At 50.1% G+C, this 16048-nt stretch overlaps 3 protein-coding genes across 3 annotated transcripts in view; 2 read left to right on the top strand and 1 right to left on the bottom strand.

The window, feature by feature from the left end:
- LOC119394785 (beta-mannosidase) overlaps positions 1-6818 on the top strand; it is a 57666-nt gene extending 50848 nt beyond the window's left edge. Inside the window, exon 14 of the mRNA XM_049415988.1 lies at positions 6678-6818. Within this exon, the coding sequence (XP_049271945.1) occupies positions 6678-6818 (141 nt within the window). The remainder of the gene's footprint in view (positions 1-6677) is intronic.
- Positions 1-16048, bottom strand: part of LOC119393937 (uncharacterized) — a 635915-nt gene that overhangs the window by 542137 nt on the left and 77730 nt on the right. The gene's annotated exons all lie outside the window — the stretch shown is intronic.
- LOC119394783 (beta-mannosidase-like) overlaps positions 11595-16048 on the top strand; it is a 163995-nt gene continuing 159541 nt past the window's right edge. The window contains exons 1-2 of the mRNA XM_049415987.1: positions 11595-11640; positions 15563-15709. Coding sequence (XP_049271944.1) covers positions 11595-11640; positions 15563-15709 — 193 coding nt within the window. The remainder of the gene's footprint in view (positions 11641-15562; positions 15710-16048) is intronic.

Below are 16048 nucleotides of genomic sequence, written 5' to 3'. Positions count from 1 at the left end.
GAGCGGCAGGAAAATTAAATTCAACATCTCTGCGGCCGTGAATATTTCCCAACAACCATCGTCGTCGGCGTAACACTACTGCTACAGGATTTTCAACCACGCATACTGATTATTATTAACACAAATCCTGTTTATTACTTTCGCTGTGAAAAAGAGGACCAAAACGCCGATTTTCCTTGTGACAGATATTGCTTCACTGCGCAACACTACTCTGAGGACACGGCCGGCTAACGTTCTTAGACTGAACATTACTCTCTACTGGCTGAAGATGATGTCACGAAATCTTCATCATATAAAATTGAGACACTACAAATAGAAGATATAATTGTACCAACATCTTCACGACATTTCCATCAGAGTGAAAAAAATACCCCGCACCTCCCCGAAGGGGATCGTGAGGAAATGCGAATGCATTTGGGAGCACCCGATGAGTGTGCAATTAATTAATAAAGAGAGACGACAGTGTGCACGTAGAGGCGTAATGCTCGAGTTGCATTGTGTTACACTTCGTCCTAGTGGTATCGTTGCCGCGAGAGATTCGACTTCACCGACTTCCATCGCTATCAAGACACCAAAGCGCGCATATAGGTCCGAGCACGGAGAGGAGGAGCGCCCGAGCTCTCTCTCCGCCGAGCGAACTCCGTGATGCCAGCGCCCTCACCGGGTACATTCCTCCTCTCCCTTACCCTCCGCTGCTCCGCGATGCGAGCGACATCACACGCCCGCGCACTCCTCTCCCTTACCCTCCGCGCTCACCACCTGCTCCGGTTGCTAGGCGCGGCGCAGCTGTTGCTAGGGGCGAGGAGGAGCGCGCGCGGAGAGATCTGTGCGCACGCCGGCCAGCGACGCAGGACAACCCCCGATTAAGAAATGCATTCGCATTTTAAAAAATTGATGTACCAGAAAGCGTAATGCACTGATCGACACCTGACTACGATCCGGGCTCGTTCAATGGTTTTTACAGCGAAAGCTGTTATGAGATCACACGGGCCGTTTTTCGCGCCGTAGTTGTCCGCCACCTGCGCCGCCGGTGTCCGTAAGCACTATCGCGCGAAATAAGAAAAAAAGACACCAAGAAAGAACATCCGGGATCGAACGAGGTTCGAACCTGGGCCCTCTGCGCGGGAGCCCAGTGTTCTACCTCAATGCCATGCAGGTGCTTGACAATGCTTTGTAAAGAGACCCTATACAGGCTTCATGTCGTGAAGGAACCACATTAATATATGTAAGGTGTGGTACAAGAGAAATAACAACCAGGCGTCACACAACGCGAATTCTGTAACGAGGCATCACACAATTACAAAGGTCTCTGCCATAATTCGTCATCAGCCACAACATCAACAAAGTGCATATAATGCCTTGCAGGTGCTTAGCGGGTATCACCGTTCTCCGCAGAATGACGAAAAATCGCATCGTGGCTGCCTCCCAACTTCACAAAAATTATGATTTATAGCGTAGTGGTTTACTCGCAAGTGCACTTCTATTGCTTGCCAAGGATAAGTCTCCCATGATCCATTTCCTCAGAGCATAGGCGGAGAGTTTTCATTTTACCGGACGGGGCGGGGCCCTGACTAGCTCTGCCACATGTCTCTCTCACTCTTCACACACACACGCACACACACATATATATATATATATATATATATATATATATATATATATATATATATATATATATATATATATATATATATATATATATATATATAATGGAGAGAGAGAGTGAGCGAGGAGTCCAACTTCCAAATTAAAGACGTTGATGTAACTTTAGTCTCTTAGGTGCCCGCGATATCATAATGAAGATCTGTAAGTGGAAGACCCTAGATTTATTTTTCAATTTACACAAAGACATCGATCCACGTCGTAACTCTTGGCTCGAAGCGAAAAAGGTCGCGTAGGCGACCTTTTTCGTTGACCGCGTCGCATAAAGTCGATTCACGCAATGCGTGGGGTTAGGCTTTACTTTGTTAAAACATGCGTTACTTTACTTTGTTAGGATAACGCTATCACAGTAAGCTTTAATGATATGCCAGTGAGTTCAAGATGACCGAAAGTAATTCTGAGATGGTAGCAAATACCATTTGCTACCACTACACCTTGTGCGAAGGTGCGGTTATGAATATGGACGAGTAATGGAGTTGCTCATTGGTGGCCGAACTTTTAGTAAAACCTTTTACTGATAAATCAAAACTGCGTACAATCTTTTCTCGGCACTTATATAAGCAGGCATGTTGAAGGGTACCAATATTAGGCAACCAAGAAATTACCCGTTTTTTTTTTTTATTGGTGAGTAAGTTTGTGCGAAAGCGTTCACTGACTGACTGTGTCGGGATTGCTTTGTATTCTCAGTATCATTTTTGTTATCTCAAAACAATTCACTACGGGGTTCAAGACAATTAGAGCGCAGCTCTTAGGCGTCCGTTCCTGCGTTGAGCGGCATCGCTGTTGGCGTCGGCGGCGTAACCGATAGCGCGAACGAGGACGAAAGAGAGCGAACGCGGAGCCTGTCGATATCACGATACTGGCCTCTAACCTCGCTTTCTTCCTCTGTCGCTCGTGCGCATGCAGGGCTGGCAGGTGCACTGCGGCTGGCTTCGCTTGTCGTAACGGGGCTGTGGGCGTTTCTCTTTGTTCGTGACAGCTGCAATGCACAGAGTATATAGTGTGCGTAGCACTCGAGCGCTGGCAGTTTCTGTGGCAATATGTAACGAATGTTACATTGCTACAACTGCGGATAGTCAAAACTTCAAACACAGCTGGCGTTGCCCGAACACGAGGCTGCGCTCAGCGAATTAAGCAGTATCATAATCGCCGGTGAATTTTTTAATTTGTCGTAGCTTAAGTCGTCGCTTCAGTTGTTCATCAGCACAACATGTTCTGTACGTAAAAGTCCGTTTGAGGGGCACTTTTCCACTGAATGTTTGACTTGTCTTGGCCCATGTGCCGAACTTTAAATGGCTGAAATGAAAAAGAAGCGGGCATAAACAGACTTGTGAAATACCTGCCAGACAGGACGACCCGGGGACCTATAAGCCAAGCTCTTAAAAATACCCTGGGCCGGCGCCAGGGGGGGCTCTGCCCCCCTATGAGGCAGTCCGGGGGGGCCCAAGCCCCCCAGCGCCCCCGTACTCTCCGCCTATGCCTCAGAGTCTCAATAAAGTTAATTTCCTCTCTCTCACGTTAACATATGTTATAAAGTGTGGTGGGAGAGTTAAATAACGACCGGGCGTCACACAATGTGAATTACGTAACTAGTGGGTCGTTTAAAACTTCCAACCCATTACAAAGGGCTCAGCCATAATTCTTCATCGTCATCAACCGTCGCATCATCAAAGTGCACATAATGCCTCACAGGTGGTTCCTCGCTTCTTCGCACAATGACGAATAATGACGTGCTGCGCAAAAAAAGTCACAGTTTCACCGCAAGGGCGAAGCAATGAATGCGATAGCAGCAAATTGTAGTGTTATACGAAGTAAGGCTGGCAGCTAACTGTTTTGTATCCGATCTCGCGTAACTACAAAACGCTGGTGTAAAAGAATACGGCCGCTCCAGGGAGAGATGCTCTCCGCATAGTCACTTCGCGTTGAGAGCGCAGTACGTAGAAGGGTATGCGAGCCGCCTGCTGTTATGGCTGTCGAGATAGCGCCTCGATGGCTGTCGAGATAACGGCTACTTGGGGCAGGTAATTGAACTTATCAGAACAAATTAGTACTATAAAAATGGGGTCGAGCGCACTTGGTAGGCATTCTCAAATAATAAATGGTTGTTTACTAGTATCCCCGAAGAGAAAAGTACACAACGGCTGCATCATACCTGTACTTACCTAAGGGGCAGAAAGATGGAGGTTTACGAAAGGTGTTCAACATATATTGAGGATGGCGCAGTGAGCCATTCATGAGAAGGAATGTTATATATTTAACCTCAAAGAAGAAGAGGGAGGAGTGGGCCAGGAAACAAACTTGCGGGCAATCGTAGTCGAAAACAAGCGAAGATTCCGCCATGGGCAAGGAATGCAGTGAGAAGGCAATAAGACCACAGCTCAATAAGTGTAACATAAAAAGTCACAGTTTCACCGCAAGGGCGAAGAAATGAATGCGATAGCAACAAATTTTAGTGTTACACGAAGTGAGGCTGACAGAATACGGCCGTTGCAGGAGAGATGCTCTCCGCATAGTCACTTGGCGTTGAGAGCGCAGCACGTAGAAGGGTATACGAGCCACCCGCTGTGATGGCTGTCGAGATAGCGCGCGCGCCAGCGATCGCGACCGTGCCCTTAGATTCAAAGTTGCTCCTCGCGCGACACCCCCCTCCTCGCGTGTTTTCATGGTCGTTAAAGATGGCGGGGAGTTTCCTGTCTGCTTCGACGGCAGGCCTCCCGAGCGGGGTGATGTTATTGTATGCACGCTCCGAGCGACGGAAAGGGGCCGGCTCGTTTGATCTCTGCTTCGGCCGCGTTCGTCGCCCCCGCTCGCGCGCTTTTGCCCGCGTTAGAACATACGATGCGCGGGGAATCATAAATTTGGACTTCATACGGGAGGGACATGACAACGACGGCAAAAATCCGTCGAGACTGTTCATATTGTGACGGAGGCGAGATGTAGATTTAATAGATATTTATTCCAGCCAATCGGCAGCTTGCGCGTGGTGCTGATGAGCACCACGCGCAAGCGCTTCACGTTTACCCCTCTTCTTTATCTTCGGAGAGCCCATGTCGCACCGTAACATCACTCTCCCGCGGCGGAAGCGGCGTCGCGGCGCTTGTTATGACGACGAAGAGCTAGCAGAGCAATACGGTTTCAGTCTGGAAATGTGCACAACATCCGTCTGGAGTGTGGAGGTCGAAGAGGCTGTGTCCAGGGGTGCGATCTCATAGTTCACGTCGCTGAGTTGGCGCAGTACCTTATAGGGGCCATTGTGACGGCATAGAAGCTTCCCTGATAAGCCGACCTGGCGGTATGGTGACCAGTGGAGTACCAGAGATCCCGGTGTGAAGTGAATGCTTCGATGTCGGCTGTCATAACGATCTTTTTGGTGTTCTTGCGACAAAGAGAGTCGGTCACGGGCGAGCTGACGAGCTGTATGGGCTCGAACAATGACGTCGCCGGCGTATGCAGTAGACAAGGGTCTGGACAAAGGAAGCAGAGTGTCGAATGGTAACGCTGGATGTCGGCCGAATAGCAAATAGAACGGGGAACATGTCGTGAAGAGTTATAAGCAAAGGTGACAAATGGGAGTGCGTTGTCCCAGTCGTGGTGATCTGATGAAAGGTACATGGATACCATCTGAGTAAGCGTTCGGTTGAGACGCTCGGTCAATCCGTTCGTCTGTGGGTGATAAGCTGTGGTGAGCTTGTGCTGGGTGGAGCAGGCGCGGAGGATGTCATCCACGACACGTGACAGAAAGTACCGCCCTCGATCAGTAAGTAGCTGCCGAGGGGCGCCATGATGTAGAATGACGTCGTGCAACAGAAAGTCAGCGATGACGGTGGCGCAACTTGTAGGCAGTGCTCGAGTGATGGCAAAGCGTGTGGCGTAATCGGTGGCGACAGCAACCCATTTATTGCCCAAGGTAGACAAGGGAAAAGGGCTTAGTAGGTCAAGTCCAACACGGAAGAATGGCTCCGTAGATATGTCAGTGGGGTGTAGGTGGCCGGAAGGAAGCACAGAGGGGCGCTTTCGGCGTTGGCAGTGGCCACAAGAAGCGACGTAGTGAACCACAGTACGGTACATGCCGGGCCAGAAAAACTGACGTCGCACGCGATCGTATGTACGAGAGACATCAAGGTGGCCGGCTGTCGGTACATCATGGAGTTGTTGCAGAAGACTGTCGCGTAAATGGTGGGCTAGCAGAAGAAGTATTTCCGGGCCATCGGCGTTGAAGCTACGACGGTACAAAATGTTGTCGTGCAGTTCGAACAGGCGAACAGAAGAGTCTGGTGATGGGGACGTTAGACGGTCGATGATGGCTACTAACGATGGGTCCCGTCGCTGTTCGGTGGCGATGTCAACCAAAGCGCGGATGGAGAGCACGCAGGGGTCCGAGTCAAGGTCACTTAAGTCGGGCGCTTCAACTGGATGACGGGACACACAGTAGGCGTCTGTGTGCAGTCGTCCAGACTTGTAATTAACCACAAACGAGTATTCCTGGAGACGGAGTGCCGAGCGACCGAGACGTCCCAACGGGTCCTTTAGTGATGAGAGCCAGCAGAGAGCGTGATGGTCCGTGACCACGGAAAAACTTCGGCCATACAAGTAGGGCCTGACTTTGGTCACGGCCCACAATAAAGTTAGGCATTCACGCTCAGTGATGGAGAACTTCCGTTCGGCAGGCGAAAGAAGACGGCTGGCGTAAGCAATTACTCGATCCCTGCCGTGCTGTCGTTGGCCGAGAACCGCCCCAATTCCATGGCCACTAGCATCGGTCCGATATTCTATATGCGACGCAGGGTCAAAATGGGCCAGTATTGGCGGTGTAGTCAGCAGATGGATAAGGGCAGAAAAAGAGTTTGCTTGCTCGGCGTCCCATGTGAAGGGAACGTCCTTTTTTAAGAGATCACTAAGTGGTCGAGTGATGTCAGCGAAGTTGCGGACAAAGCGACAAAATAGGAACATAATCCTACAAAACTGTGGACGTCCTTGGTTGAGCACGGCATTGGGAATTCTTGCACTGCTCGCAGTTTGTCGGGGTACGGTTGGACACCAGCAGCACTCACGAGGTGGCCGAGTATGGTGATTTCGCGCCGTCCGAAACGGCACTTTACCGAGTTCAGCTGGAGAGCGGCTCGTCGAAAAACATCCAGGACGGCAGACAGGTGTGAGGTGGCTGTCAAACGTAGGCTAATAGACGATAACATTGTCTAAGTAACATAAACAGATGGACCACTTATATCCTCGGAGAAGAGAGCCCATCATGCGTTCGAGTGTTGCCGGGGCATTGCAGAGTCTAAACGGCATGACCGTGAACTGGTAGAGACCATCGGGCGTAACGAAGGCGGTTTTTTCACGGTCCATGGGGTCGATGGAAATTAGCCAATAGCCGGACCGAAGGTCGATAGATGAAAAGTATTGGGCGCCTTGGAGGCAATCGAGGCCGTCATCGATCCGAGGCAAAGGGTAGACATCTTTATGGGTTGCCTTGTTTAAATTGCGATAATCAACACAAAAGCGCCAGCTCCCATCCTTTTTGACGAGCACGACCGGGGAGGCCCACGGGCTGTACGACGGCTCTATGGCGTCTTTAGTAATAATTTTGTTGACTTCGCGCTTAAGTACTTGACGTTCCTGTTGAGATAAGTGATATGGACGCCGGCGTATAGTAATGGCGTCACCAGTGTTGATCCGGTGAGTAACGACAGATGTTTGGCCCGGTGTGCGGTCGTCGAAGTCAAAAGCGTCACGATAGGACGCAAGCAGATGATGGAGATCTGTAGCTTGCGCTGGGGTTAGATCGGGAGCGTTAATCTTGTCAATGCCGTCAACAGGCAGCGTGGAATTAGCATCACGACAAGATGACGCAACATGGGCGTTCAGAGCGGCAATCTGGCAATTGTCAGGGGGAGAGATGGTGGCCAAAGACATGTCTTGTGGAATAACTTGAGTCATCAGGCTGACGTTGAGAAGAGGGATGACCACTGTATTATCAACAACAGAAACAACAGTGTGAGCAAGAGCGAGTCTCGGGCCATCAGTACGTCAACAATAGGAGACACGAGGTAGTCACCATCGGGCACATCGCGTGAAGATGACAAGGCGACGTACGTAGCAGCTCGTGGTCGCAAGTGGCCGTGATGGCGAGAGCGTAAGCGTGAAGGGAGGTCGGCTGGCAAATCAGCAAGCTGCGGCAACTCAGGCTGAACAGAACCTGTCGCCCAATCAATGAGTGTAGAATGACTTTACAGAAAATCCAAGCCAAGGATGAGGTCGTGGGGGCACTGCTCAATGACGGCAAACTGATGTAGAATGACCGGCAATACAAATACGGGTGGTGCACATCCCTTGAACGGCAGGAGTGCCTCCATCAGCGACGCGGAGTGTGCGGGAAGCGGCAGGCGTGAGTACTTTATGCAGGCGGCGGCGAAGGTTTGCGCTCATTACAGAAATGTGAGCTCCGGTGTCGATAAGGGCCGAAATAGGCACACCATCAACGTCAACGTCTAGTAAAATTCGTCTCGTCAAAAGCGTCAAGAGAGGATTTGTGGAGGAAGTCGACAATGCAGCGTCACCTCTGGGCGCTACACTATTTAGTTTTCCGGATAGGCAGGAGCAGGATTAAACGGGGAGGACGGCCGGCGATTCTGCGGCGAGCTAGACGACTGGCGACGGTGTGGAGGCGAACGCGACTGATGACCATGCGGCGACGGAGAGCGGCTGCCGAACCGTGGGTAGGGGGAAGAAAACTGGGTCGGAGGTGTGAAGCGGGTGCTGTCCTGTCGGCGGTACGGGGCAGACGACGTCCAAGGTGGCGAGGACCAGCGAGTATCGCAGTAACGGGCTACATGGCCGATACGATAGCAGTGAAAACAAATTGGTCGATTGTCGGCATCCTCCAAGCAGCAGGGTCGCGGAGCGGGCCGGAAACCGCTGCTCGGGATAGGACGAGGGTGGACGCCATGAGGTTTGCTGTGGGCTGGTCACAGTGCACACAGAGTGAATGCCTATGTGGTATCGGACGTCGAACGCGACGCCCGGAGAACAAAGGGCACGGCGCCCGAAGCGCCGGCCGGGAGGAAGAACAGCAGCAGCCGGTAGCCAAGCGGGAACTGATTTATTTCACACAGTGCCGCGCATATATGTACATGGTGGTGCCCCCTAGGGGCAAAACTACTTTTTAAGAAACCGAAACTGGAACTAACATACCACATCATCCCCCCCTAGAATGAAAAGGACATGTGGCCTTTAAATCCTTATACAGTGATTAATGACAAATGCACTGTATACAACCTTAACAGTAGACACCTTAACATCCCCCCCTCTTTTGGTGTAACGTCCAATTGGTGAAAAGGAACCGGCACGACAAGGGAACAAAAGCAAAGTACACAGCGTACTCTAGCTGAAGACACTGATACAAATAAAATACAACAAATAATTCACAGCATACCAGTGTACCAAGCGGTAGAACTTATAACCATTATACAATAAATAGATGCACAGCATACACACAAGAATGCACAAGTATGGCACACTGACTTCAACAAGTAAGTGAAAAAAGACGAATTTAGTACACAAAGTCCTTAAACCTGGACGGTTTCTTACGCAACCGTTTCGACCGTCGAGGCGCATTTCGTTCCCAAGTGCTCCCTTGCGGAGCAGCAAGTTGTGTATCTTCTGATGAGCCTAGTGGCTCAGTTACGCGCTGCTCAGGCACAGCTGAGAGCGTAGAGGAGTAACTAGAGTCAGATGACTCACTTAAGCGTCCCACAGTAGTGGCTGGGGACGGCGAAACTTGACGCGAAACATGGGAACCCAAAGGTTCGGAAGCATGTCCGTTAGTGTTAGGAAAATTACTGGCATGGGGACTGGGCACGGCAGTCGAGCATTCGTAAGGTGCCTGTAAAGAGTCCGACGACTCTGAAATGTGCTCGGGGCACTGAGAAACATCATGGGGGCTGGACACCACAGCCGAACGTTGAGAAGGTGTCTGTAAGGAACCCGGTGGCTCTACTACGCACTCAGTAGAAGTATGATGGCTGGGAACCACAGCCGGACTTTGAACCGGTGCCGTTAAGGAGCTTGGTGGCTCAACTGAAGGTATGTTAGAAGAAAAAGAAGCATTTTGGCTGGGCACCACAGCCGGACATTGAAATGGTGCCGCGAAGGAGCCCTGTGGCTCGAGTACACTGTCATTAGCAGGAAAGTAAGCATTGCCCTTGCAAGAACCGTCAGAACAAGTATGACAATAATGAGCATTTGCAAGATCGGCATGCATGTACCGTTGACTATAGAACACTTGAGTAGGTATGAAAAATGAATTCTGAGGGGCATTAGACAGCGGCAATTCACGTTCACGAGCAGTGCGAAAAAATTCATCGCGACACATGTTCACCTGGACAATAGGGGCACTGCCGTTCGATGAGCTCGCCCTTGCGATGACTGCATGAGCCTCTTGTTGAGTCGGGGCATCAGTCCCTTGCCGAGGAAGCCGGCACGGGCGCCAGTGGAACCCGGATGCCACTGCTGGCACGCCCTGCCGACGAACATGCTGAAGCAATGTATGCTCTGCAGGACTGGAGTCCGAAGTGAACGGACGATGAGGCTCCAACGCTGCATTGACGGGAAGTGCCGATGGCTCGACGACGGAACAGGAGAGCGTCTCACCCTCGATGATAATCTTCAGGGCTCGGATGGCATCTAACCCCAGTAGTGAATTGCCTTTGTCCGTAACGTAAAAGGTAATGGAGGCGTCGTTGCCGCTGTAGGAAACGGAAGCCTTGAAGTATCCATAATTCACGATGGCTTGTTCCGAATAGTTCTTCAGGATAACGTTTGATGGAAGAAGCTTGATGTTCGGGAAGCACCGCTTGTAATCTTGGACGTTAAGTAGCGACACAGCCGTTCCAGTGTCGATGAGCATATTGAAAATGGATCCATTGATCCGTACGGGAAGATGAAGTCCGCTAGCGGTGACCGGTTCGTCCACTTGTAGGACAGTAACTGTATTGGTCACCGTTGATGTGCCCTGATGACCGGTCGGAGACTCCGAAGTAGAGCGGCAGACCCGCGCGAAATGGCCACGACGTCCGCATCGCGAACACGTCCGGCTCCTGGCTGGGCAGGCGGCGGAGTTGGCCCAATGCCGCGTCGATCCGCAGCGGTAACAGGCACCCGCGCGACCCGGCGGCGCAGCTGGAGAGGAGGTGTCCGCAGCAGTGGTGGGCGAGGAGGTGCACGCAGACGAAGTCCCGCCGGCGCCATCTTGCGGCGAAGCTTGGGGAGGACGGCCACCATTTGGCCCGCCATTTTGACGAATTCGGCGAGTTGCGCCGCCATCTTGAACTGTACGCGACGACACGGTGTCGACTTGAACTCCGGATAACTGTAGCAAGGCTCGGTCAACGCGCTCCTCCTCCTTTGCAATGTCGAGCGCCTTCTGCACGGTGAAGTCCTTGCCCAATTTGTACAAAGTCCTTTTCAGCTGCGGCGACGCGATGCCAGAGACGATCTGGTCGTAAGCAAGGATGTCGCTCGCCGCGCCGAATTCACACAGCTTGGCTAGTCGGCGTACTTCGTGAATGAATTGGACCGCCGACTCGTCCGGTCCCTGGCACAGAGCTTTGAAGCGGGCGCGCAGACACGCCGCGTCCGGTTGAGGGTCGGAAAGATGGCTGAGCAGCGCAAGGGCTGCGTCGTACACGTTCGGCGTCTCCTCCTGAGTTGGCCGGTCGGCTCCCGGCTGCTGCTCATCTTCGGCGGCACGCAGATAAGTGTTCAGTCCCTCGACGCCTAAGGCGTTCAGAAGCAGCGCCTTCTTGTGTTCCGGCGAGGCGTCCCTGGCCGCGGCGTCTATGTATACCTGCAACACAGGACGCCACTGTCTCCATGGAATAGGTGGTACGCCGGGGCACTGGAGAAACGGAGGCGGAGGGATAGCGGCGTTCATGCTTGCCGAAGAGAGCGTCCAGCAGGTCAGGAGAGACGTCAAGCGTGAGTAGGCCTCGTGACTGACACCGGCACGAAAAGTCAGAAATGTAGAAGTCGAACGTGTAAAATACAGCAGTGGTGGGATATCAGGCAAGGGTGCTGAGACGACAGCACAATAAATAAGTCCGGATGCCCACCTTATCTCTTGATGCACGCGGATTCGTAGAACTCGTCGCCAAATGTGGTATCGGACGTCGAACGCGACGCCCGGAGAACAAAGGGCACGGCGCCCGAAGCGCCGGCCGGGAGGAAGAACAGCAGCAGCCGGTAGCCAAGCGGGAACTGATTTATTTCACACAGTGCCGCGCATATATGTACATGGTGGTGCCCCCTAGGGGCAAAACTACTTTTTAAGAAACCGAAACTGGAACTAACATACCACAGCCTATGCTGGCGAGCTCCTGACGGATGATGGCTTGAACCATGGGCGCAGTGATCGGTGTTGTATCACCGGCACCGGCGTAAGCTGGAGCAGGGCCCATGGCTTCAAGTTCGCGGCGTACGATTCGAGTGACGTGGTCTGGGGAAGCTGTAGCTGGCGGTTGCGTTCTCGCGCGATCTTCGCAAGACGACGTTGCAGCCGTGTTGGGAAGTCGGGCAAACACGCTGTCAATGCGCCGGCTCTTATCTTGCTCAAAGCGCCGGCACTACTTTATAATGGCGTCCACTATGGAGCAATTCTTGCATATTAGAAGATTGAAGGCGTCGGCAGCAATCCCCTTAAGGATATGTCCAACTTTGTCGGCCTCCGGCATCTAGGCAGTGGCTTTGCGACACAATGACATCACATCTTCTATGTACGAGACGTACGATTCTGTGGATGCCTGCACCCGAGACGAGCGCATTTTGTTCGCGGCCATCTTTCGTCCGACGGGCTTCCCAAACAAGTCCAACATTTTCTGTTTGCACGTTGCCCAACTCCCGAGTTAAGTTTCATGGTTCTCATACCACACTTTGGCAGTTCCCTTGAGATAAAACATCAGGTTGGCCAGCATTAGAGTCGGGCCCCATCAGTTGCGAGTACTCACACGTTCGTAGTCTGCCAGCCAATCCTCAACGTCCACCTCATCGGGATCGCCGGAACCGCAGAAAGCTTCGTAGAAAGCTCACATTTCGTGCTCTGTACTTTTCGGTTAAAGGCTCGCCACAGTTACTTGCCTACTTTTTAAAGAAAAGAAACGCTGACTTGCATTCGTGTATGGAAAAGTCGCAGTTTAGAATGACAGAAAGCTGAGATTGTTGGTTGAAAAGGCTGCCGCGTTGACAAAGTGGATGACGCCGTTTCCTGTGTTTTCTCAGAATTTCAACATACGTCGCCTGTTTTGTTACAAAAAAAAGAAAGAAAGAAAAGAAGGAGTAATAATAAAATGTTCTCACTTTCATCACGATCAGACGAAACAGCTATTTTTTAATGCCTGTAAGGCATTATGGGGTACTGCAGGAGAACTATAAGACAATTAACTGCGAGAATGAATAAAAAAAGATACAAAGGAAGTGGTGCGGTGATTGTAAGAGATTTTCTTTCCTTCTGCGCTTCCCTTGCGGCTTCAGCCATTTAAACGAAGTGGCTAATAATTCGGCGCGAGGCTCACTGAACGAACCAATAATTTCTGCACTCCGAAAGTAGCGTACAGCACAACGATTAGATATCTGAAGACTGCAATACGCAGAGATTCCACGGAGCGTGTAACTACATGGACAGAATTCCAACATGTAAAGTTTTCCTGTCTGCGGTAGGTGTAGTAAATACTTGAATCGTGAGGAGCAGTGGGAGGCTGCCTTGCGCAGCTCGAGGCCCGACATTCAGGAGGCCATCCTGGCGTGGGCTGAGAGGGTAGAGGAGGCCTACTTCAAGTAGGTCCTCCCCCCACCCTCTGTCCCATTGCCCCTTTCCCGTTAATCAGGGAAAAATAAAGTTGTGCATTCATTCATTCATTGAATCGCCACTGGGTTGTATTTTCTGCCATATGCTCACACCCGCTCCGGGGAATTGGCCAAGAATTGATCCTATGAAAATTAAAAAAAATATATTTTCAGTATTGAATGTTGATGACTATGAAAATAAATAATAAATAAATAAATAAATAAATAAATAAATAAATAAATAAATAAATAAATAAATAAATGTAAGAAAGAACGTACTCAACAAGGAAAGAGTCCAATATTGCTTTTCAAACATTCAGATCAGACATTTTAATCGTTGTGCCGAATAGAAATTAGGATGAGAATAATATTAAGAAGAAAATAATAATAAAAATAACAACAAAAAGAATTTTTTTCTTTCTATTATAAGAATACTTATACAAGTGGAAACTTAAAGTCGTATCCGTTTTGTTTCGTGCGGTACATGGCATCAAACGCGTTCCTTTGGCTGAAGGCCAGAGCTGAAGCACCGAAGGTAAGCACACTGCCAATTGTGAAGTTCAGCCCCGGGTTAGCGAATGGGATCAAAGAAGTCTTTTTCTTGGTAATCTGTATGGGCGACATGTTAAAAAATAGTGCTATATTGATTCCATGTCTAAACAAAAGTGACATAGGGGAGATATCGCCAGACCAGCCCTGTCTGAATATATAGATTTAACGGGGACACAAGACATCGTAACCTAGTTACTAATACATCCAATTGTCTAGTATGACTAAACAGCACTCTCTTCGCTCTCTTCTTAATCTTCGTCCTCTTCTTCCACCAGCTCTGCCGTGACGCAGCCTTGCACGACTTTGTGCAAGCTGCGCTATCTTTATTTATTTATTATTGCTGCCTTCTTTGAACAACTAGCTGAATCTTGGTTTCAGCTTGTTGTCATTCGTTCATAACTGAAGAAACATTTCGGCGCAAATGGAATGAGGACGAAGAACGTAGGTTGCATCCGTCGTGTTGTTTTGTGTAAAAAAATGATTCTTAACAAAATCTTCTTGTTAAACAACAGAACCAATGATTTTCTTTTCTGTATTTTAAATATTTTATCTTAGCCACACGACTCTTGGCCAATCCCCCAGGATGGGTGCGAGCCAAAATTTTAGTATCTACATCTGCATCTGCATCTTTTTCGTTCTTAATCAATTTGCGCCGAAAAGTTTCTTCCGTTATGTACACACTGAAGCTACAGCAGCCCTATTACTTGCTATGCGATGTAGGAAATCATCATCGTCGTCTGTTAATTAGACAACGAATGAGGAGGAGGACAAAGAATCGTAGCAATGGCGTACCTTGTGCAGATGTCGTGCCTCCTTGTATTTGTGAATAATGCGCTGGGATTCGAAAAATTTTCACTGAATGGACGCTGGACAGTCAGCAACAGCAACGGCTGTAAGTGCGTCACATTTGTTCGGTACGCGTCAGTGTAATAATGCAACAGATCCCCCAAGCCAGAGGTAGTGCTTTCCCATTTGCTCAGAGGGGGCGACCCAGATGGCGAGGTTCGCCGCTCCGTGGACCGATGCCGGGGGCAGGGGTAGTCGCATGTAGTATTATACACCAAATATAATAGTATATGTGAACACACACACACACACACACACACACACACACACACACACACACACACACACACACACACACACACACACACACACACACACACACACACACACACACACACACACACACACACACACACACACACACACACACACACACACACACACACACACACACACACGCACGCACGCACGCACGCACGCACGCACGCACGCACGCACGCACGCACGCACGCACACACACACACACACACACACACACACGCACGCACGCACGCACGCACGCACGCACGCACGCACGCACGCACACACACACACACACACACACACACACACACACACATTGGAAATTAATCACGCATAGCACTGGAAGCAGAAAAAACTTATGAATGTGTAACTGCCGTCACGTACTACATATGTGGATCTTCACGTCTGTTTTAATACGCAGCTATCACCGTACCCAGCACTGTGCCTGGAGGGATATACACGGACCTCAGTATGGCCGGTGTAATAGGCGAACCGTATTACGGCGACGGGGATGTCGAGTACGAATGGGTTGGCTGGGAGAGCTGGAAATTCTACAGAAGCTTTGTAGGTAAGCATCTAAAAATATTTTGTTTTTTTGCGTTTTCAATGGGTTTCCACAGTAGGTATTCCCAAGACATAAAAAAAGAAAGAAAGCTCATTGTCATGCAAATCACTGATCAGAAACGGAGCGTTGACTTATCGCGATCGTGTAATTCATTCATTCATTTTCTTTTCCTATAAAAGGTGCTACCGGGTGATCGTGACTAAATAGGGGAACTAACCTCTTTACAGGGTTAGGCAAGAGTTACGCCTAACCTTACACCCTGGAGTTGCGCCCGGTTACGCCCAACGTGAGTTGGGCGTAACAACAGCGGTGTTCTTTCAAAATGCACAAAGCTTTATCAGT

Source organism: Rhipicephalus sanguineus, chromosome 5 (genome assembly GCF_013339695.2).
Source record: "Rhipicephalus sanguineus isolate Rsan-2018 chromosome 5, BIME_Rsan_1.4, whole genome shotgun sequence".
Taxonomy (NCBI): domain Eukaryota; kingdom Metazoa; phylum Arthropoda; class Arachnida; order Ixodida; family Ixodidae; genus Rhipicephalus; species Rhipicephalus sanguineus.
The sequence above is the reverse complement of the archived record's forward strand: the minus strand, read 5'-3'. Positions and strand labels throughout refer to the sequence as shown.